A 22,976-nucleotide genomic window follows, 5' to 3' on the forward strand; every position below is an offset into this window, starting at 1 on the left:
TGTTAGCATGTGACTCTCATGTTGGAAGAGTACATTCACTGTTTTCCCAACAGTTTATTAAGTAAAAGAAGTGTAGAAATACTCTGTTACAAGTCAAACTCCTGCATTCAAACTGTACTTGTAAAAGTACAAACGTTTTAGCCTACAAATATACTTTAAGTACCAAAAATAAAAATACTTGTTATGCAGAATGGCCCATTTAAAGGTAGGGTAGGTAAGTATGGAGAAACCAGCTCGAGTGTGTTGGGTTCAGAATTCCAGGAAAGACAGACAACTTCTAAGTTTAACTATTTATTGTAAAGAGAGCAAAAGATATATATTACTTGGCCAAGGACTCATCACGTCTTGGAAATCACAGGCAGCAAAGCTGTAATCTGTAACCACCAAATCCGTAAAGTAAAGTAAAAAAAAGTAGCATACCTGAGTAAATGTCCTTAGTTATATTCCACCTTTAAATAAAAATAATAATAATTAAATAAAGCTTTATCTCAAATCTGAAATTAACGTTGTGACCAGACTGAGGGGAAAGTAGTCTTCTTGGATAACCTGCATTTATAGCAGGTTTTGTTTTTGCATAACTCTCTGCAAAACGTCTAAACACACCTTCGTTTCACCTTGTCCAGCTCTCCTCCTCTCACTCCATCTATCTCCTCCTCCCTCCTTCCCTCTCTCCACCTCAGCTCCACTTTAATTACACTCCTTCCCTCTGTAGTGAAAGATTAGGGAATCCTTCCACAATGTGCCATCGTGTTATTGACAGGATTAGGAACGGGTCGTCTTATCAACACACACGCTGCTTCATTTGCATCCAAACGCAGAGCGACGTGCAGAATGAGGCCGCTGCATTAGGGCTGAGAGGAAAAAGTTAGAAATAGTTTGAAAACTTCCCGAAAAAGGTGTAGAGTCTGTCGTTTTTTTTTGAAGGATACCGTCTTCAAAGCTTCTGCGTCTGAATGGCACGCCTTTTGACCAAAGTGAAAGTGAATAAAACTATAGGGTGCCATTTTCCACGCTTTCTCGTGCCAGGAACGCCTCCTGCTTGGACTTGAAAAGCAGAAAGGCGTACAAAAACACTTCAGATATGCTTTATTACACACACACACACACACACACACACACACACATACATACATACACACACACACACACGCCCCATTTCCTTCCCTTTCCCTCACAAAAACATCAGGACAAAGCGTTATGACAGCAGGGGGTCACAGTGTGATAAAGGGGGAGGAGAGAGAAAGGGGCACCCCTCAACTACAGTGTCCCTCCCACAGCCTCACACACACACACACACACACACACACACACACTTCGCTGAGTCCCAACGGACATTTGGGTCTTAGTATCTTCAGCCTGTTCTGAAGGAGATGTCGCGTGGTGTTTTCCAGAGCATCAGAAAACAGGAAATCCCTTAAAGCCCCTAATGTGAGTATCGGATTTCATGTAGAGCGCGGCATCAGGTTTATTATATTTCAAGAGGTTTTAATAACAGCATGTTTCTACTCTGTTTGTCTCTTAATTTTGACGGACATAGATTGAAGTTGCACTTAGTTAAAGCCTTTCCTTCCCAGTGGAAAACATTTGAAAGAGCAGACAGTCTGCAGTTTCTCTGTGCCCATTTGGTCAGGAAACCCACTTTGCCATTTGCTTCCAATCCTGAGTGAAACCAGGCGCTCAGGAATGTAACAAGACTCTTTGTTAGAGCCCAGCTTTTCAACTTTGTTGCAGGCGGATAAAAACCTAATGTTAAAGAATTCAAATCGTCCTAATGCGAGCTCAATCAATGGCGCTTTGTCATCAAACTCCTTAATTGCCAACATCTGGATGAAAAGCAGCCGAGTGTTAACACAAGGCGCTCTCAGGGGAAGGATGAAGTTATTCTGCGAGTTGTTAGACCCAGACAGACCAGAAAAAGAGACGTGATGGACTCAGCGATTTTTTATTTCCTGGATTTACCCTCTGTCTGTCTCGTGGAGCATGTAGGATCTTGTATAATATTTCACCAACATCTGGTAGCTTTTACTGACGCTGTCCTTTTATGGGGTTGCACCAAGTAGAACTACCGCTTTCCTTTGAACTAGCTATTATTAGGGTGAAGGGACACTGATTTATGTCTGAGCAGTTCATTAAATGTGACATTCTCGTATAATATGACACAAAACTACAGATAGGTCCAATAAAAATCAGTGCCACGCAGTTTGAAATCAGTGTTTTTCCTCTACCCTGGCATTGTTTATACAAGTACAGTGAAGGCGTGTCCAGAAGTGATGTGGGGGAGACATCTGTGTTTTTTAGAGCGCTGTACAGAAGCCACACCCAGGGTTCAGAGGTTCACCCTTTGTTTTTTTAAATGCACAATTGGTGCTGTTCCATCCCGAGCACACCGCTCTGCCCCAAATCACTTTTATTGCAAAGTAATTAGTCTGGAATTCACAGCAACGCGTACCTCATGAATCAGGAGCAACGTGGCAGGTGGAGAACAAAAACACGGACCACAAGTATGCAACTAAACATCTGATGCACAGCTCTACTGCCAAAAGTAAAGGTTGCTTAACCAACTCCTAACCAACCTGTCTTTTTTACTTTAAAGCATATAAACATACAGTAGATGCTAGGGCTGTGCGATTATGGCAAAAATCATAATCACGATTATTTTGGTCAATAATTGATATCACGATTATTAAATACAATTATTCATTGACTTCCATTTATTGAACTTTAAAACAAATACAAATAATAATTTAAACAGTATCTTTTTAACTGTTGATTACCCTGAACGTGTAATTCAACTGAAAAACCAATACAAAAATAAATGAAATATTTACATTTAAATAAATAATATCAAAATAATAAATACCAATAAACAAGATCAACAAATATTTTGGAGCGCACTTCCACAAGCTACTAAACATATATAAATGTGATAAATAAAAAATAAATGAGACCAAAATAAATTAGATCAAATATGTTGCCATGTCACAACCTAGCAAAGCAAAATAATTGTTTTTTTTCGATTATGTTGTTTTCGTAATTGTGGCAGGCCAAAATCGTAATTGCGATTAAAATACGATTAATTGCACAGCCCTAGTAGATGCATAAAAATACAAATATGAACCTGAAAATGAGCAGAATAAGGCCCCTTTGAGATCAGCTGCCAGGTATTGGTGGTGTAAATGTCACAGGAAAGGGGATTTATTAATTAGATCATGTGTTGGAGGTTGTTTCAGGCTTTATGGAGGGTAAACAGTCCAAATGTCTTTTTTTGAGTACTAATTTTGATAGCTGAGTCAATACTTAGGAAAACAGATTTCCAGTTCTTCGTATTTTGAAGGCATTTCTGTTAAGTAGCTAATTTAAATAACACTGCAGGGAGGTATGAACTTATTTAGCACCTGAGTACAATCTGTGAACCAACGGATCACTTCCTAGAAAGTGTCTCTTAGTCATAGGAAATACTTGATTTAATAAAAAAAAAGAGTGAACCTGTTGTGGCTCATCCCCTGCTCCCCTGCTCTCTGTGCACAGGTGTGCTGTACCTGCAGTACGGAGACGAGACCAAACAGATCCGCATGCCCAACGAGATCACCGGCATCGACACCATCAGAGCTCTGTTCGTCAGTGCCTTCGCAGCGCAGCTCAACATGAAGATGCTGGAGTCGCCCAGCGTCGCCGTCTACGTCAAAGACGACATGAGGAACGTGTACTACGAGCTCACCGATGTCAGGTACAGACGTTAAGCAGAATGTGTGTTGGGCTGCATGTATTGTGTCCGTTTTAGTTCAACGGGGCATCCGAGGTTATTTCCTTTTCCACTCCCTGAGAACTTCCTGTCTAAACTTCCCACTGCACAGGAAACGTCACTGGCCAGGGAAGTCTTGTTTCCTTTTTCCATCATGTGCAAACTTAGTATACATAATGTTATATAGAGATGAAGCCAACATGTCTCAAATGTACCCAAACAAACTGCAGAGCACTCTACATAATCTTAGATGACTTTTCCTCTTCCCTCTCGGTAAGGTTTGACTCTTAAAACTTTTGTAAGTGTGCTTTCCAAAGTATTGTGCACTGTGCTCTCCCTTATTTGGTATTCACGAGCATACCATGTCAATAATACAGCAGGTTTTATACTGCCTTTGTTCTAGTTTTTCAGAAACACCACATTACTCTTGAATACATAACCAACTTTGCCCCCTTCTCTGCACACTTCCTGCTGTAGCTAGATGTGTACTTTGTGACTAATACTTTATCTGGGCTGTAAAACAGTCTCGTAATGTCTTAAGGTGGGTGCAGGCGTCCAGGGTGCAACACCACACTGAGTACGACCAGCAGAGGAAGAAGAAGGAGCTTTATGTAGACGAGTTTCAACACAGTATTAGTGCATGTTTGGAGAGCTTTAGAGGAGATGTCTTATGACAGAGGGTTGTCAGAGTATGGCTACGGGCCTCAGTCAGGATACGTTCCTCAGTCAGGATACGTTCCACTGTCAGGATACGTTCCTCTGTCAGGGCTGAGGCAAAGACTCAGATCCAGGCTGAATCAGGACCGCCCGCTGTCTGACGGCGATCTCTGGACTGCTTATTTACCACGGGACACTTCTACTCCCTACAGGAACATCACGGATCACTCCTGTCTGAAGGTGTACCACAAAGACCCGGCGCAGGCCTTCAGCCACGGACCCCGACCTGCTAATGGAGACGCCAGGGTGAGTACTTCAGTGACACAGATGCTGCGAAAACAACCGTGAAAATGAGCTTCTTGCTGCAGGTATAATGGCAAGCCCAGCCTACCAGATATGGCAGAAGTAAACACATACTTCACTCAAGTAGAAGTAAGGCAAGGCAAGTTTGTTTACTGTATATAGCACCTTTCAACACAAGGCAATTCAAAGTTGAGTGCTTTGAGAGCATTAGGAAATAGTGCAGCGGCCGGAAACACATTTAAAATGGCATTTAAAAAAGAATAACACAGGTATCAAATACATGAATGAAAGTTACAGTGCAGTGTAAGATGTGAATAGTTCAATTGAAAGCAGTGGCAAAAATAAATGTTTCCAGTCGGGATTTAAAAATAGTAAGAGTTGCAGGTTTCTGGGAGTTTGTTGAAGATATTTAGACACGCAATTACTCTAAATACTAATGATCACGCCACCAAATGCGTGAGTAAAACTAAAAGCCTGTTTGTAAAATGTGAGAAGTAGAGTATTACAATCTACTTAAGTACAGAAACGAGGTATTTGTACTTCACTTCTTCCCACCTCCACATCCTGTTTGCAGTAAAGAGAAGGAATGTCCCCCTGCTTCTTCTTAATCTTTTTAGCGGGGGTCTCATATTGTTCTCCGAGAGGCCTTCGTTTGGGCCAATTGGGCTCAAATCTCAGGACCTTTTCTTGTTCATTCTCCCCCCCCCAATATCATCTCTAATCTCTTCCTCTTGTTCCGATGTTTGTTTCCTGCTGATGTAACAGAATTTAAGCCCATTTTCCTCAAATGTCCCCCCCCCCCCCTTCTTAATCCGCCTGACCCTTTATCTAACCTGCTCCTCTCTGTCTGGAGCCGATATCAAGGCAGCATTGTGATATTGCACAAAATTACATTAACCTCAGCTATAATCCCATTGCCACATCCTGCATGTGTCGCATGAGTATACAGAGAGATTCATAACTTTTAGAGGAATGATGAGGGGCTTCTTCAGATGGCAAGATGACTCTGAGGCGCTGCAGAAACTTTATTTATTCTCTGCCTTCAAGGATAGGTGACCAAGAGACATTTGATTAAAAAAATATAACAAGTGAAAAATGACATTTAAAAGTCCAAGCTGGAGAAATGGCAAGTTGGCCAGAGTAAAGAAACGATAGCATCCTTTTTTCAATGCATTTTTTACGTAATTGCCTATTTAACGCTTGCTGATTCAGCACTTTTTTAAATATAACTGGACGTACCAGCGTGCACTTAGCAAAAAGAGGCAGGGCAACTTTACAAGGGCTCTTGTGCAAACATTGTGAAACCTAGGCATGAGGTAAAGATATGCTGAAGCGGGTTGAGCCATAAATGGTTCTGTCACTGTTTAACTAGGCAGCAATTGGCACAGATACAATCTTGTGTGTGTGTGTGTGTTTTATGGCACTCGTGGCTTTAACCTTTCCCTACAACCATATTGGCGAGTAGACAGACACAAACACCGACACGTTTGAAGAAATATCATCTTTTTCTTGGCAGCTGCAAAGCTAGGACTCAATACTTTTCAGATAGCTTGAGGAGACAAAAAAGTCTTTCTAGTTTTTTGACAACATCTTTTAATTAGGGAGGAGAAATCCTGCCACTCGGAGCGAAAGGGTAAAAATGACAACCTAATAAGATGTACACCTGTTCAGACACTTTTAGAGGGGGTGGGCAAATGCCTCACATCTGTTTGGGCTATTAGAGCGTCCTTTTGTCTTCGATGCAGGAATGCTAGGCTTTAGATAACATTCAAATATCATCTGCACTTTAACTCAGATTTTATGGACACATGGAGCCGTCTCTGCTAAATGAAAACAACCATCTTATCTGTCTGTATTAGATATAAGGTGCGCAGATATACTAAGTAACCGTAGAATAGACGTTAGACTGTGAGAATAAAGTGGTATTTTCTTGCATTTGAAGCTGCTCTTTTGTCATGTTTCAAATATGAATCCGTTCCCATGTAAGGGATTGTGCCAAGAGCGTTGCTTTGTATTCATAGGATAGTCAATAGTGGCTGTCAGATGTACACAAAGCTGGAGGAGATATTTAGTAAACAGAGGTTCAGTTTTTGGCTAACCTCTGATCGGTTCTCCTCAGTGCAATCAATCTTATTTTGAGGAAACATTTGACGTTTTTATGAATATTATACCACAATTATAAGGAGACCCTCGCCTTTTTTGCACTGCCATTATGTACACAGCAGCATAGTTCATGCAGCCAGCTATTTAAATGTTGACACAGTTCTGCAAACTCTGCAGTTTGTGAATCAGTTTAGGAACTCGATCAGCATGGCAGGCCATCGAGGCGCTGTGTGCATTTCCACCAGACACACTGCCCTCATTATTAGAAGCTTATGAACACGGTGCAAACAAAGAGAGTAAGTCGAACTCAAACCATATGCGTCTCAAAGCTTTTCTCGTGTGTTTATTTTTCTAGCCTTTACCCCTCTGTTTTGTCTCCAAGCAGAAATGTAGGCATGTTCTGCACACAAATACAGACGGTCTTGATAAAGTCGATGTATTTTAAGCATATTTTAAGTCTTATTAAATCAGTTTGGGATTGGCGAGTCGTGCCTTTTGGCTTGATTCGTTCCCATGAGGCTGTGCTGGAGCAGTCAGAGATGTGAGGCTATTCAATGCTCCAGAGAAATTCCTGCAGAAGAATTAAATGTTTCTCTTTGTGTGTGTAGGCAGCTCTGATAGTTGAAGTCATTAGGGTTTGATGAGGGTCTCCAGGGGCTCTGTGCTTCTTAGATTTCCTATTATATGTTTTGTTGCTTGGCCAGTCTTGTTATATTTATGGGCTGTGTTGCTTTCACTGACAACTTTCTTTCTTCCCCTTTGTTATCCAAGCTTTTGTTACTACTGTTTGAGCGGTTGTTGTTTTCCAGTATACACACACACACACACACACACACACACACACACACACACACACACACACACACACACACACACACACACACACACACACACACACACACACACATGTCACTCACACCCTCTGTATTATTCCCTCTGCTGTATTAATCTGTAGCGTGTCAGGGGAAATAATTAAGTAAAGGGAACACACAAAAAAGAAAGTGTCAAAGACTGAACTGCATTGGGTTTCGACTTGTCTTCCTATGTAGGTGTAACCCATGAGTCACACCTGGAAGGAACAATAGCTTGTTTGTTTGACAGCAACAGAGGGTTTAGACGGGAAGAAAGATGAATTGGATCCATCCTGCTGCATGAGAAGCTTCTCAGCTCAGTGTTATCATAAGCAGCATTTCACATATTCACGGCCTATATCCCTGTTGACATACTGCATTTCAGGTGTGCTAGCTATCAGAGAAATGTTTAAACAAATGCAAAATGAATGCAAACTTGGAATAAATATACTTTTTAAGTTTTAAGTTGACTCAAACCAGAAACAGTATCGAAAGTAGGCCTAAATGCTAATGTTAGCTACTGTTAGCCACCATAAGCTCATACATAGTTTCCATTGTCCACACATTTTTGCCTCATTTTGGTAACTGCGAGATAATGCTTCTTCTTTTGAGCATAAGGTTATCAAAATGACTCAGTGGGTTACATGACAGTACAATATCTAAACCATAACTTAGCTAAATTAGCTCAAATAAGCTAACCCTAGCTACAGCAGGCTACTATAGCGTTGGCATTTCACATATTCACGGTCTATATCCCTGTTGACATACTGCATTTCAGATGTGCTAGCTATCAGAGAAATGTTTAAACAAATGCAAAATGAACTCAAACTTGGAATAAATATACTTTTTAAGTTAACTCAATACCAGATAGCCTACAGTATCGAAAGTAGGCCTAAATGCTAATGTTAGCTACTGTTAGCCACCATAAGCTCATACATAGTTTCCATTGTCCACACATTTTTGCCTCATTTTGGTAACTGCGAGATAATGCTTCTTCTTTTGAGCATAAAGTTATCAAAATGACTCAATGGGTTACATGTCAGTACACTATCTAAACCATAACTTAGCTAAATTAGCTAAAATAAGCTAACCCTAGCTACAGCAGGCTACTATAGCATCTAAGTGTTGTGTAATAAGTTTGTTTTTGCTGCTTATCAGTTCAACTTTGCACTTGCATAAAGAAGACAGCGTAGTGTATTTTTTGAAAAATCACAGTCTCACTTTCAGTAGCCTAGCCACATATAAGGAAGCAAAGATTCTTACGAAGATAACTGCCAAGAAATGTAATCAAAACTTGTTTTACTTGACACATCGGGTGGTTCACCACATAAACCAGATGTCCTTTTACTTCATCTATGTACATGTAAAGGTTTCACCTCGTTGTTTGTAGTGTTACCACCACAGCCTGAGCACTCGTATAACTCGGAAAGCCACTGCAGTTAAATGAGGTTTATTGCACATAAGCCTCCAAGGGTCCTTTATGGGTGTTGGTGCAAAAAACAGCGTCCCAAATATGCTGACTGTTTGAATAGATTGATGTTGTTGAAAATTAACCAAAGTACCTCTTGCAGGTGCACATGTGACCTATTTATAAAAGCACCAATCGTATCTCAAAGACAGCAATCACAGCTTTGTTTGAAGTTGAAAAAAGTAAATTCACTTTAGGAATACAGAATAAATAGTATACCGTTCATGTATTATAATATTGTTTTTATAAAAGCCTGTGGGCATAAGATCCAGGACTTTGAGCGAAATGCTATACTGTGTATCTGGGGATTGTAGCCTTGTGAGTAACTATTGTCTGCTTCTGGAGAAATTGCTGACGAGCAGAGTTTCTTTGAAAAGCAACAGTGTAAACCGAGTTAGCTGGATGTTTTTGTTTCAAGGCCACTTCAGTCAAGAAATACAGAATATATACAAAATAAACAGTAGCTGAAGCCCTCAAGCTGGAAGAAATATGCATGCGTCTGGTTTATTGGAGAGACCTACAAATAAAGGATTTTTTACTTTTCATACTCAAAGGTAACTCAAAGTGCTTCACAAACCAAACACACTCAATTTACAATAACTAAAAACAATACTTATCTCCCCCTTCCCAGGTAATAATCAGAGTAGGACTGAATAAATCAAGAATACAATAATAATAAAATACAAGAATGATAACAGCATTTCTGTTTTTTAATACGGTGTTGAAGGGTGTGTATGTGTTTATAAATTTACAACAAAAAGATTCATAATAAGTTTACAACAAACCTTTCTCATGGGTGATGTTCCAGGTTTAATCTTCAACAGCAGCTTCATGATGGGACTCATAGACCTCCACCTAAAACATAAAAACACACAGTCATAGAACATACAGGACTGATCAAAGCAAGAATACAATATTATTTGTAGTTTGTTTGTCTTTTACTGGTATCTGTATTGTGTATGATGTTAATGTTCTGTGAAATGTGTATGTGAAGCACTTTGGACTGCACTAACAGCCTGTCCATTTGCTTTTGTGCTTCTCCAGATGCACAGCGAGATGGTGCATGCTGGTCGTGATGGGCCTCACCCTCTGAGACAGCCCCCCATGGGTCCCCCCGCTCACCACCCCATGCAGGGAGCACCTCCCCCGACCCCCCACTCCATGCCCCCGTCCCCCTCCAGAATCCCCTTCGGCCCGCGACAGGGCCCCCTACCTGGAACCGCCACCATCCCAAGAGAGCGTCTTCCTAACGCCAGTCCTCGCTCCATCTCCCCGTGTCCCAGCGCCATCCTGGAGAGAAGGGACGTCAAACCGGATGAAGACAGAGGGGGTAAAAGCCACAGTTTGTCCAGGGGGAACGAGGGCTTGTACGCGGATCCATACTTGCTCCAAGATGGCAGGATGGCTCACGGACCGCACCCCAATCCTGGTTCTGATGTTCCAGATCATGGCATGGGGGGATTTCACAGAGCCTCCATCCGCTCCACAGGCTCTTACAGCGGACCGAGTCCCACAGACAGTATGGAGCATCCCTCCCTCTACAGGCAGAAGTCCAGAAACAGCCAGCTTCCAACTCTGGGATCCAAGACTCCTCCGCCATCCCCGCACCGCATGGCTGAGGTACGGATGATTGACATCCATGGGGGACATCCTCATGGCCCGCCTCCTCATGGGATGCCTATTCACGGCATGCCACCTCATGGGATGCCTCCTCATGGGATGCCTCCTCACGGCATGCCACCTCATGGGATGCCTCCTCATGGCGTTCCTCCTCATGGCGTTCCACCTCATGGGATGCCTCCTCATGGCGTTCCTCCTCATGGGATGCCTCCTCATGGCGTACCTCCTCATGGGATGCCCCCTCCTCATGGCGTTCCTCCTCATGGCGTTCCTCCTCATGGCGTTCCCATGGAGAGAAGCTCACCTGTGCGCCAGTCCTTCAGGAAGGAGGAAGTGTCAGGAACCAAGCCTCGAAACAACATGGGATCCCCTGTGGTGTCCGACATCCAGGGCCACCTGCAGGGGCCCATCCCACCGGTCAATGAGCACCACACACGGTAAGGAGGACGAATAGGCTGGTTAAATATAATGTTATTTAGACGTTGCATGGGAGCATGGACTAACTCTGCATCCCAGATTCATCCTAACAACGAGCTGCTGGCTGTTCCATCATCCAAAACTATAACCCAGCGTGTGTTGAGCGTCAGGTTCTGCAGACATGATTATGCATCAGTTTGGTTTGTGTGTATAACAAGTTCTGCTTATCTGACCCTTGTTTTCACAGTCTCTGTTGGTTATTACGGAATATGTAGACCCAGACGTAGCTGCAACCACTGAAACCGTATAGCATCTGGAGACCCCATTAATCCGCTGTATATTATTCTGTTACTCTGTGGCTATTGTTCTAACAACAAACCCACTGCAGACGTTTTGGTACCTGGGTTCGGTTTATCCAGTCTGACTGAGAGCACATAAACATAGAAAGATGGATTGTTGCCACTTAGCAGGACAAACGTGGGTTTTACTAAAGGGAGGCTATTTGCTTACCTAGGAAAACCAAAGAAAATATGGACCAGGGTTGAATAAGTATTTGAAATGGCTCAATCAGTCAAAGCGATCAGGCCGGACCACCTGGGCACCCTGGGAGAAGAAAGTGTTGGAGTTTGAGTGGGAAAGTACTGTACTTACCTTTCTAAATAAACATAGTCCCAACATGTGAAATATGCTGAGGTTCGGCCGACCTATTGTCTGTCTATTGTCTCTAAAACCACACCGAGTCCTCAGCTGACCGCCTGTCCTTCCTCAAGATAAACAATCTAAAAAACAACCTGTAGGCTCACCAAGCAATCTGGGTGTTAGTTCTACTCGTCATCCCTCTGGTGTTCGGCTTTCTTTAGGCAGTGTATTTATCCAATTGTCTTCTGGGCGACCACCACTTGTGACAAACGCTCGTTTTATTTAAAAAAACAAAATGACCCCATCTCGACCTCAGGGCTTTTCTCTCATCTTAAGTCGTCCGTCTTATTTTTTTCTCCATTTGGACTCAAGCGTCTTTCTGATTGTGGAAAGACTCAAGTCAAGGGGTGCTGCATTGTTGTGATTCAGACACTATTTACTTCATCAATATTTACTCAGGGGCACAATTGCAAATCAATTCCACTTTGTTATCCTTTTAAAATAACAAAAAACATCACATTTAATTGATTTAGCTGTGCCTCCATTTCCATTCTGAGCTGATATTTGCTCTGGTGGCAGCTGTGATATCCAATAGGTCCTCAGTGATAAAAGTAGAATTTTCTGATGTTTCTGCAGAGTGCGAATGAAGGCTATGGAGCAACAGATTGCCAGCTTGACTGGTCTTGTTCAGCATGCACTTTTAAAGGAGCCAAACACTAGTGGCAGCAAGGAGCTACTAAGGTAAGCATCAACAGCATAGGAACGAGTGAAGCTTCAGGAGAAAACAGCGAGAAAGTATTCCCTCTATAACGGCCATAGGAGGTTAAATAGGAACTAGGAGTAAGAGGAACTAGGTCTTAATGGGATACACTGTGTTTGGTTTATCTGGCTGCATTTCAACTCTTTGCCTGACAGTCTGTTTTTGATGAAGCTTGTTAACATCATTTTAACCTCTCGTGTTTGTCTTTCCCATCATCCTTTGTTGTGTTTGTTCTTACTAATACAAACCTATAAACCTCCAAATGCTGATTTTTTTTTGTGTGTGTGTTGCCACCAAATTCCTGCTCTTATAAATGTTTCTCTCGGCTGCAGTGAGCGACCCTCGAAGACTTCGTCTCCAGCTCACAGCGCACACAGCTCAGGTTAGCATCTTCTCTTCTATTTCATGACTGTTGTTCCTCCTAAGCGCAGACACGCCCACACACCGGTGTCAATCAAACAGTCTGCAATGAACAGGGAAAACCAAGTCTTTGCTTCTCATTACAACCCCTTCCCCTGTACACCCAGTTTAATAGAGCAGAGCTAACACAAGCTCCTTAAAGCGCTACTTAAAACAAGACGCTATTACTCCTTATCCTGCCAAGATCTCTGCTCTCTAGGGGTCTGTGGCCAGATCAACGCTTGATTAAAAAAAAAGACCTCCCCACGAGCAGAACGAACACACAACATTATTCACAGGGCTAATCTCTCTTCTCGTGACACGCTTAATGTGTAGCTTTCACAGGGATTTACTTGTCATGTTGTGCTTGGAGCAATCTCCAAAACATCATAACAGTTACAGTGAGGGCTTTGATTCCTCCCTGACATCACACATGACGGACACTGTGTCCCTGAACACTCGCAGCGGTGTTCACTGTAACCTGTCCTTCAGGTCTAGGCAGCTGTCGGGGACTTTGTAAGGAATATGTTTTGCAAAGAGTTTTGGGATTACAAAGACAAAAGATTGTTCTACACCAACAGAGGGAGAGTCAGGGGAGCTTAGAGTGCTCTGTGAACATGCCCTGACCTTTTCTGTACTTCACTTTGCTTACTTTAATGGACCCCATGTTTCTGAAGTCAAAGGATTGGTTCTCTCAAATTACAAAACAAATATTTTGACGCCACTAATGTTACAAAGCCAAGCACGTAGTATTGGTTGCATTCACTCACGCTGAATGACTTTTCATTTGTGGTTTTCACAGCATTGAAAGCTACCTTCAAACCTTTTAATGTTGAGGTCTTCAAATCGACACACACACATTTGTCTCATTTCTTAATGGGGTTTAGTAAGACAAATCAAAAGTATGCAAAAACGGCCAAATTAGCCCAGGTCTCCAAAGGGTTAAACAGCCCTTTTATGTTTTTTGTGGCTACCCTTACCCTTAGTGTGTTATATAGGTTTGTGTGCATGTAAATGGTGTGCAAAGGCTAAAATCCCCATGTTCCCTTCATGCTTTTTGAACATTAAAGCTTGGAAACATGTCACAGTAGAAGCACTAACGAACCTGAAAACACACATAATATGTTCTCTCGCAATTACATTTGGCCGTTTTAGGGATGCTCACCCAAAAGCACAAATATCGCTCGCTAGGTTTCCATGGTTTCAACTTCTCCTCCATCTCTAGCGAAATGCCGAAAAATCGGATGACAGGCATCTCAGAGGTGCAGCCGATATATACGTGAGCTTATTGAGCAGGATGGAAAAACACAGCCTCAGAGAGTTCAGGCAATCATTACCGAACATTAGGATCCCTCAGAGCCGAGTGTTGCCAGGGAGAATGTGTTTGCAGACATGCAGGATCTAACCAGTCATTTGTCAAGTGAAGTCAGACAGAGTGAGGGTTTGGAAACGAACAACTCCCCTCCCCCCTCAGGGAGGACATATTTCTTCTTGTATGTGCCTTTTATCGTTTCAGTTTTCTTAAGTAAAAAGCTCTTTGTTTGTCCCCCCCATGCAGGCGGTTCCCCTGTCTTGGCTCCAAAGAGCGGCGCTTCTCCATCTAACAAGAGCCCGGTTCCCATCAAAGTCAACCTCCTGCAGTTCCGGAAGAATGTTTCTGACCTCAGGATGCAACTCCATCAGATGAGACAGCAACAGGCAAGACCTCTTTCTGCTTTTAATACATTTCCAAGTGTGTCAGTAGCAGGTTTATGGAGTAAAGGACTACAGGGTTACGTAAAAAGCAAACTCCCTTCTTTACTCTTGGATTTATTTGCATTGCATTTGATATTAAGGTCCATAAGTAACGGAAAGTAATCAGGTTACTTCCCCCCCCAGGCTCTATATGTTGAGTAGTAGATCAGGTCTTTCTAATATCTCTTTCCCACTGTCTTCACCCCCTCAGCTCCAGAACCAGGAGGCACTACGGGTCCAGCTGAGGCGCGCCGAGCAGGAAATCAGTGTGAAACTTGCCGAGGCCATGCGGGGTCTGGAGGATCCCGTGCAGAGGCAGAGAGCGCTGGTAGAAGAAGACCGGCACAAGTACCTGGGCCTGGAGGAGCGAGTGCTCTCACAACTCGGGTACGTTTGCCCAAATCCCACCTTAGCCGTGTTTTATATAAATAAACACAGTTGTGCTGTACACAATCTCAGGATCCATGTATTTGTGATCCTCTCCAGAATGGAAGTAGTCATCACATACAGAGCATCAACTAGTTCCTGAACAGTGTCCTTTATATGCTGATATCCAAGAGAGGGAGTTACACAGTCACAAGATGGAGGAATAGAAAGCAGTATTCAATGTTTACTTCAGATTAGCTCCACGTCAGAAATGATCATGCTTGTCATATGTCTATCTCCATAGAGGCTGAATCATCATGTTAATCACATAGCTATCATATGCCTCAAACAGTCCTGATGCTCTTCTAGGTAATCATACATCCTGTCATGTTCACAGCTACAGCTGGGATACCTTTGTTATCATGTTACTCTGATATTGGAAGAGGACATTCAGTATTTTCCCAACACACATATGTATAAAAACATGTATAAAATATGTATATCCTATATTTACACGACACATGTATACATATGCACACATTAAGACATACATAAAAGCACAACAATCAATATACACAAAATAACAGTCACTTCAATATCTTTTGCAAATGTACATTAGTGCAAGACTTATTTAGTAAACCCACGTCAAGGTGTTTCGTTTTATAGGAAATCCCCAAAAGGCTTCATTTCAGCAGCTTACCTGTGTCTCTGTTTGAGAAGCCAACGCCCTGCGAACGACAGGTTCATACAGGAGAGCACAGTCTCTACCCTGCTCTTCTCTCGCGTCACGTGGCCAGCAGGGAGCAGTCATTTCATCTTATTTTTATTTGATTTACATGCAAGGTCAAACAGTGTTGTGTTGCTAGACAGTGGTGAACATATGCTCCAATAAACACTATGTGCTCGTGGATTCTGAGGAATGAACAGGCGGAAGTCGGTGGATTAGATTCTCGATTACTCTTGGTATTCAGCCAGCTGTGAGTCAGCAGAAAACGGCCCGGTGATTAGAGCCTCACCAGTGGGAGGAGGTGCTGTGAAAAACCACTGCGCAGTATATCAATCATGACCTATAGGGGCACGTTTTGTAGCATTTGTATACCTCTGTCGCAACAAAAAAAGGATTAAATAATGAAACTGCTACTACTTGTATTAGTTTGCGTATAATCCAAGGACAGAAAATACTTTAAAAAGTGAGGGAGTAGTAGGATGGATAATCATTTTGTGGATTATAGACAAGAGCCAAAATACATGTCTTCTTCTGCCGTTTAGTTTTGTTGACGTTAAATTATCCAGACTTTTTTTCTCCTTAGTCTGTTAGAGGAAAATGATCAACCTCTGGAATGTCGGAATTGTCCAATCAGAGTCGAGTATTCAAATAAGCCGTGTAATCTTAAGTGTTTCATGAGGGTTTCTGGAAGTGCTGACACACCAAGACAGATATCTGTTTTTGTCTGAGAGAGGTTTGATAAAAAAAAAAACAGTTTCCTTTGTCCTCATCTGGAATTTCCCATCATCTGTTTTATCACCAACAAGCCTTGGCATAGCAGGGCATTTAACACTATTATTACTTTTCCCACTCCCTTTAGGAGGAGTTGTATAAAAGAGTGTTTCTCAAGGGTTACACGGCCACAATGAAACGCCATCCAACCCTGCACACAATGTTATCATTCAGCACATTTCCCTGTGGAGTCGCCATCTTTCTCTGTGAGGAAATAAACCCATATTCAGTGTGTAAACATTCACGGTTGTGGGATTACATCCAATCTAGACTAAGCAATCCACAGTACATAGACAGGAAATGGTTCAGTGGGAATGCTTATTGTCTGTGGTGATCGTTGAACTATTTAAAATATGATTTACTTGCTTAGTTTTTAATTAATCTTTTTTCAAAGTCTGCTTTCCCCTTTGTCCCATCAGTATCACCACATGACCTTTTAGAATAGATAAATGATGGTGTCCTGCCCCCTGGTGTTTGTAAATGTAAATACACTGTTAGAAGTAGTGTGAAAAGTCATTCCCAAGCATGTCAGAATAACAGGAAAATATATATATTAAAATAGTTAATCATGGTTTTCCTTTTCCATTGTTCTCTGCAGTTGCTGTTTCTGCTTTCAAGAGACCCTTTTTTGCTATTAACTGACAACTTGTTGTGTGCTTCATGCTCTCAAATCTAACAGTTGTTGTCCTTATTCATTGTGTGTTATCCTCTGCAGAGATCTGGAGCAGTACGTGGGCTCTCTGCAGAACGACTCGGCGGCGGCACAGAGAGTCGTGACCCTGAAGGACGTGGAGGAGGGAGCGGTGACTCTGAGGAAGGTGGGAGAGTCTCTGGCGGGGCTCAAAGGTAAGACAACAACTAATTTGAATGATGTATGTATCAAATGTGGATAGAGAACCAAACTGTCTTTGTCGTATTTTATTTCTTGCAAGAAAGTTCAGTCAGTCACACAGAGAGCGGACAGTCTGCAGAGTGGAAGAGCTGAGTTGGGGATATTTAAACACAGAGAGAGGAGAAAGGGAGGGGTGAAGCGTGGTGATGATGAAGGAGCATTCTGGAAGTTTAGGGAGGCCGTATCAGGAAGATCTCAGTTCACCTGAGTTGAGGTCATCATTGCAACAAATCTTCTTAATAAGGAATGTTCCCAAGCTTAGCTAAGAAGTGTGAGAAGTAGTACATATAGATAAACATTAGCAAATAAGAATCACACAATTATATTATTAAAGTAAGTAAGTGTGTACAATATTTTGCCAATCGGGCTGGGGTATATCCAAATAGTTTTCCTGCTATCTATTAACATTAAAATACAGTGTATCATCAGATGTTAAATGTTTGCAAAGACACTGTCGAATAGTGAAGGTATTAAAGTATTTTCCACTGTTATTGGTAACATGAGACCAAATGTTGACATGTTTGAATGAAAACATGAACTTTAATGACTTATTTTGCCAGTTTTCAATTATAAATAGCCCTGAATTTTAGAGACAGGAACAGAGTAAGAGAATGCATGAATTTATAAATAAATGATACAACAATTTTGGACAAAACAGGTGGATCATATCACCGGCATAACATGCTGTGATATTATACAATTATTGCCAATAAAGAACAATTTTGCAGGCTTATTAAAACCTACCATAAAAGTGTATTTTCTTTAAAGTTAGTCATGTAATTTACCCTTATAGACGATGTTTTCCCATGTGTGTCCTCAGGAGAGTTTCCATCCCTGCAGACCAGGATGCGCTCGGTGCTCAGGGTGGAGGTGGATGCGGTGAAGTTTCTGAAGGAGGAGCCTCACAAACTGGACAGCATGCTGAAGAGAGTCAAGAGCCTGACCGACACACTCAGCGGTCTGAGGAGGTGAGAAACATATCAGTGGAGAAGAAGTAGGGATCAGAAAAAGAGAGTCAGAGGGGATTGAAGAGAATCTGCTGCTCACGGGTTTCTATGATATCCAGATTGTTCTATTTGATTATACCGCCTTCATCCCATCAAAGGGTCACTCCACGTGGACAGAGGAGCTTCACTGAACCGATAAGAGAATTACATTTGGGGACACTGCAGCGCTTCATTTCCATTTTAATATGACACAGAAACTAGTTCACTCTTGACTTTTCTCCCACTCTCCCTCCAAGTCTTTGACCTAGTTTTAGCTTTTGGAGTTTTTTTTTACCCCATGGTGTTAGAAAAGACCATGAATACAAATGTAGGTGGACAAAAATATTTCTATCATTGTAGTGCATTCATTTATTAGTAAATGACAGAGTGGAAGAATAGACCCTATCGTGCTTTTCCCTTTCCTGTAGTGTGTTATAAAGGTTTTTGTGCATGTATATGGTCTGTAAACCCCATACAAGGGAGACTGGGCTGTGGTTTCAGACAGAGGGTGAAAAGAGGTGCTTGAACATTAAAGCATGGAAAACGCCAGTAGAGGCATAACGTACAAATATGAACCTGAAAATCTGCACAATGTCCTCTTTAATATTTTACATCACATTCTGTTTCCCCTCCTCTCCAGATGTGCTTCTGAGGGCTCTCAGAAAGGACCCAGTCCCTCTCCCAGCGTCCCCGTGGAGGCCAGCCCTTCAGCAGCGGCCCCTGCAGAGCCTCTGGAGCCCCAGAGCTCCACCATCAAATCTGAGGTGATGCCTTCCTCCCCGGTGATCATCCATCACGTGCAGAGCTCCCCGGTTCTGATCCAGCAGTCCCAGCAGTCTGCAGCCCTGACAGCTCAGCCCAGTCCTCCTCTCACCCCCAGCCCCTCTCACACCCCTAGTCCCATCCCGGGCAAGAGCCAGGGCAGGGAGTCTCCCAAAGGGGCCGCCTCGGATCCACCGAGTCCAGCACGTCTTAAGAAGACTCGAGGGAACCCGGTGAATAACGGAAACGGCCCTACCAGCCCGGGATTCGTCATTGAGGAGCTGCAGAACAGCCAGGGCAAGAACAAGAGCAGAGCCATTTCCATAGAGGTACTTCAATCACCTTATTATTGTCATTGGGTCTTTATTTATTTACTTCCAACATAGTAAAGCTGTCATTTGTAAAGACTCTCAAACCCTACAGTTCCTTATTTCTCCGCTTCATCAGATTTAGAGAACGTTTAAGGAACTTTCTCTCCTCACATGTATTTATAGATTTTTTTTTTACATTTATCACATTACACAAACACAATTGAACATTACCCAACGTTAGACATATGGCAGATTACAGAATAATGCTACAAATAAAAAGTGTGCAGTTACTAGAAATCAGTTTAAAGTACAGACCAAGAATATAATTACATTTGCAAATGAACAAATTCAACCAATAAAAGCACATCCACGAACAGAGCAGAGTTACAATTCTCCAAATAGATTAACCATATTCAACATTTCCTCACAGTAGTTCAGTCTTTTCAATTTAACCTTCCATCGCTTCTGCAATGTCCCCATTTTCTATCAATTCCAAAAACAAGCTTTCTTCCTTACTATATATGTGAGTTTCTCAAGAGCCAGACTCAAAGTTCAATTGTTTAACCAGTGGCCCAGGGAGGGGCAACCAACATGTTTCCAACACAAAGCAATTGAGCGCCTGGCTTGTAGAAGGCATAGGTTAACCATTTGTCTGTCCCTAACTTTCTCTCCTTTTCATTTCCACCCTACAGGCAGCAGAGAAGGAGTGGGAGGAGCGGAGGCAGAACATGGGTCACTACGATGGGAAAGAGTTTGAGAAGATCCTCCTGGAGGCGCAGGCCAACATGATGAAGGGCATCCCCAGTCTGGAGGTGGAGGAGAACCAGGCTCTGCCCCCCACTGCCACCGCAGAACCAGCAGAACCAGCAGAACCAGCAGACACCCCCAAGCCTGTGGAGTCACCAACAGGTACACATCTAACACAGATTTAAAGAGGTCCTATTCTGCTTTTTGGGGGTTGTCCCTTTCCTGTAGTGTGTTATATTTTGGGTTTTTGTGCATGTAAATGGTCTGCAAAGGCAAAAATCCAAAAGTCTCCCATGTACAACATAATATGGTCCCTTTTAATGCACAGTTTACCCCAAAAATACATGTTATTCCTCTTACCTATCGTGCTTTTAAACAATCCATTTAGTTTGGTGTGATTCGCTCAAATGCTGGACATATGAAGCTATGGATTTGTCACGAAACTATATATATTAAAACAACTCGGGGAAACCTTTTTCCAGGAGTCATTAAAGGTTATTCAAGATACTCCTCTGACAGAAATAGACATTGCCTAAATGTATTGCTGTGTGAACACATTTTAAAGTGTCTCCTCTTATATAATGACTTATTTTGTAATGCAGAAGAGCTCCAGTCTCAGCCTCAGTCTGACAAACTGGAGAAGAAGGCTCCTGAGAAACTCCCGAAGCCTGTGATGGAGAAACCAGCCAAACCTGCTCTGGAGACACCCCCGAAGACCGCCACCAAGCCGGCGTCCCCGGACAGTTTTACAACAAAGCAGGGGGGTGAGAAGACCAGCAAATCTCCCCCACCACCTCCCCCCCCCAGGAAGACCTTCTCCCCCAGCTCCAGCTCAGGCATGACCACCACTCGCTCCGGAGAGGTGGTCTACACCAGCAGGAGGGATTCCGTCTCTGCACAGGTCAGTAACCCTTCCCTGAGTTTCCTGTCACTCAGACGCCTTTTAAACAGACTTTCTAACACATCTGGCTTCTGGTGATGTGTTTTAAGGCTGAGGTTTAGCTAAGGTTTTTACAATAGTCGATCAAATCAAAACAGAAGAGGCAAATAAAATTATATACAAACTTAGATCGCCTTTCTTTCTATTGTGTTGCACGTTATATCATTTAAAAACTGTGTCCCTACGGCGTCTTCCACACAGGTTGCCCATCTCTGTGTCTCCTAAAAGCTGGATTTGTTTAATTTAATAGTGTTAATTGGATTAGCAAGTAAATACCACTTTCATGTTTGTGTGCTTAATATAGATTAATAACTACTCTAGGAGCCATATGTTAAAATGTATAATTTGATATATCATGTGTATATATATATATATATATATATACTTGAACATTGTAATTCTTTGTTATAAGTGTTGGGGAATAATTCCCCCTGCTGTCCTCCTTCGCCCTCTGACGCAGCTGACCAACCTTGATCAGCCGCTATCTCCCATAAGGAGGGGCTGCCCTAGCAAGTTGTTGTTGTTACCAGTTTGTGACCGGCAACTCTCGGTCAGAGATAGTTATTGTTGTGGGACACCTGGAACACATCCTTCTCGGGGTGTAGATGACCTCGAGCCATAAGCGACAACAGCTGTGATTCAGTGTCCTCAGCTGTTAGTCTATCTATTGAAGAATGTTGATTATTACACTCTGAACTAGTTAAACCCTGGAGCTACAGGAGGGCTCTTCAGAATTGATGGTGGCATCTCAACCGTGTGGTCAGATCGTGGCCCGTGACATGTCTTGTGAATTCTCCGGCCGAAGCTCCAAATAAACCGTCAGTGTTTGCCATCAAAGCTCCAGCTCTCCTCGTGTCTCTCTCTGAGTCCTGACTCCATCAAAGCTCCAGCTCTCCTCGTGTCTCTCTCTGAGTCCTGACTCCATCAAAGCTCCAGCTCTCCTCGTGTCTCTCTGAGTCCTGACTCCATCAAAGCTCCAGCTCTCCTCGTGTCTCTCTGAGTCCTGACTCCATCAAAGCTCCAGCTCTCCTCGTGTCTCTCTGAGTCCTGACTCCATCAAAGCTCCAGCTCTCCTCGTGTCTCTCTGAGTCCTGACTCCATCAAAGCTCCAGCTCTCCTCGTGTCTCTCTCTGAGTCCTGACTCCATTTGCTTCAGTAGTTTCCCCCACAATAAGTATTATTATATCATTTATTTAAACCAGCCTTTGTAAAATTGACGTCATATACGACTGCAGCTGCTGGTAATTAGAATGAGAAAGAGAAAAGAATCACGGAGCAATATAGTTTTTTGACCTTTGAAAATATGTGTTTGTACTGATGAGAAGCAATCAGCTTAGCATAACATTACCTTTGTTGGAATCGGGCAAACGGCTAACACGGCTGGTTGGTAAAAGTGCTAATAAAATAGTTTCCTTCTCATCATTTCCAACAGGAGGGTGAAGAGGACACACCACCTCCCAGCCCCCAACCCAAACCCAACAAGGTTCCTCCAGAGACGAAGCCCAAGCCGGCCACCCCGCCCCCCGTCACTGTTCCCACAGAAGAGGAGGACGAAGGGGACAAAATCATGGCTGAGCTTCAGGTAAAAAACATACTTACACTCAAGCATCCACACACACACACACACACACAGTCCCTCCAACATGCAATCAGGACCAATCAATAGGTCTCTGTTTGACTTCTGCACTGCGGGAGTGGGTCTGTCATTTCATCCCCTGGTGGTTCTCGGGAGATACTTCTCTTCCCTCCTCAAAGTTCCCATTTCCCCTTCACTTTTCTCC

General features: G+C 42.7%; 1 protein-coding gene and 1 long non-coding RNA gene across 15 annotated transcripts in view; one reads left to right on the forward strand and one right to left on the reverse strand.

The window, feature by feature from the left end:
- The window catches only part of si:ch211-285f17.1 (sickle tail protein homolog), a 115,148-nt gene that overhangs the window by 86,495 nt on the left and 5,677 nt on the right, over positions 1-22,976 (forward strand). For 13 of the 14 annotated variants that reach the window (XM_034149143.1, XM_034149090.1, XM_034149161.1 and 10 more), the window contains 13 exons: positions 3,529-3,727; positions 4,612-4,705; positions 10,169-11,181; positions 12,437-12,541; positions 12,893-12,942; positions 14,518-14,657; positions 14,905-15,080; positions 17,273-17,403; positions 18,270-18,417; positions 19,076-19,526; positions 20,201-20,417; positions 20,858-21,156; positions 22,628-22,777. In XM_034149143.1, coding sequence (XP_034005034.1) covers positions 3,529-3,727; positions 4,612-4,705; positions 10,169-11,181; positions 12,437-12,541; positions 12,893-12,942; positions 14,518-14,657; positions 14,905-15,080; positions 17,273-17,403; positions 18,270-18,417; positions 19,076-19,526; positions 20,201-20,417; positions 20,858-21,156; positions 22,628-22,777 — 3,173 coding nt within the window. The remainder of the gene's footprint in view (positions 1-3,528; positions 3,728-4,611; positions 4,706-10,168; positions 11,182-12,436; positions 12,542-12,892; positions 12,943-14,517; positions 14,658-14,904; positions 15,081-17,272; positions 17,404-18,269; positions 18,418-19,075; positions 19,527-20,200; positions 20,418-20,857; positions 21,157-22,627; positions 22,778-22,976) is intronic. The other variant, XM_034149115.1, reaches the window with a different exon arrangement.
- LOC117497290 lies at positions 1,289-22,975 on the reverse strand. Its single transcript, XR_004557365.1, has 3 exons — positions 22,809-22,975; positions 18,536-18,538; positions 1,289-1,312 (listed from the first exon to the last, which is right to left on the reverse strand). It is a non-coding gene; the product is annotated as an uncharacterized LOC117497290 (long non-coding RNA).

Source organism: Trematomus bernacchii, unplaced genomic scaffold (genome assembly GCF_902827165.1).
Source record: "Trematomus bernacchii unplaced genomic scaffold, fTreBer1.1, whole genome shotgun sequence".
Classification (NCBI taxonomy): Eukaryota; Metazoa; Chordata; class Actinopteri; order Perciformes; family Nototheniidae; genus Trematomus; species Trematomus bernacchii.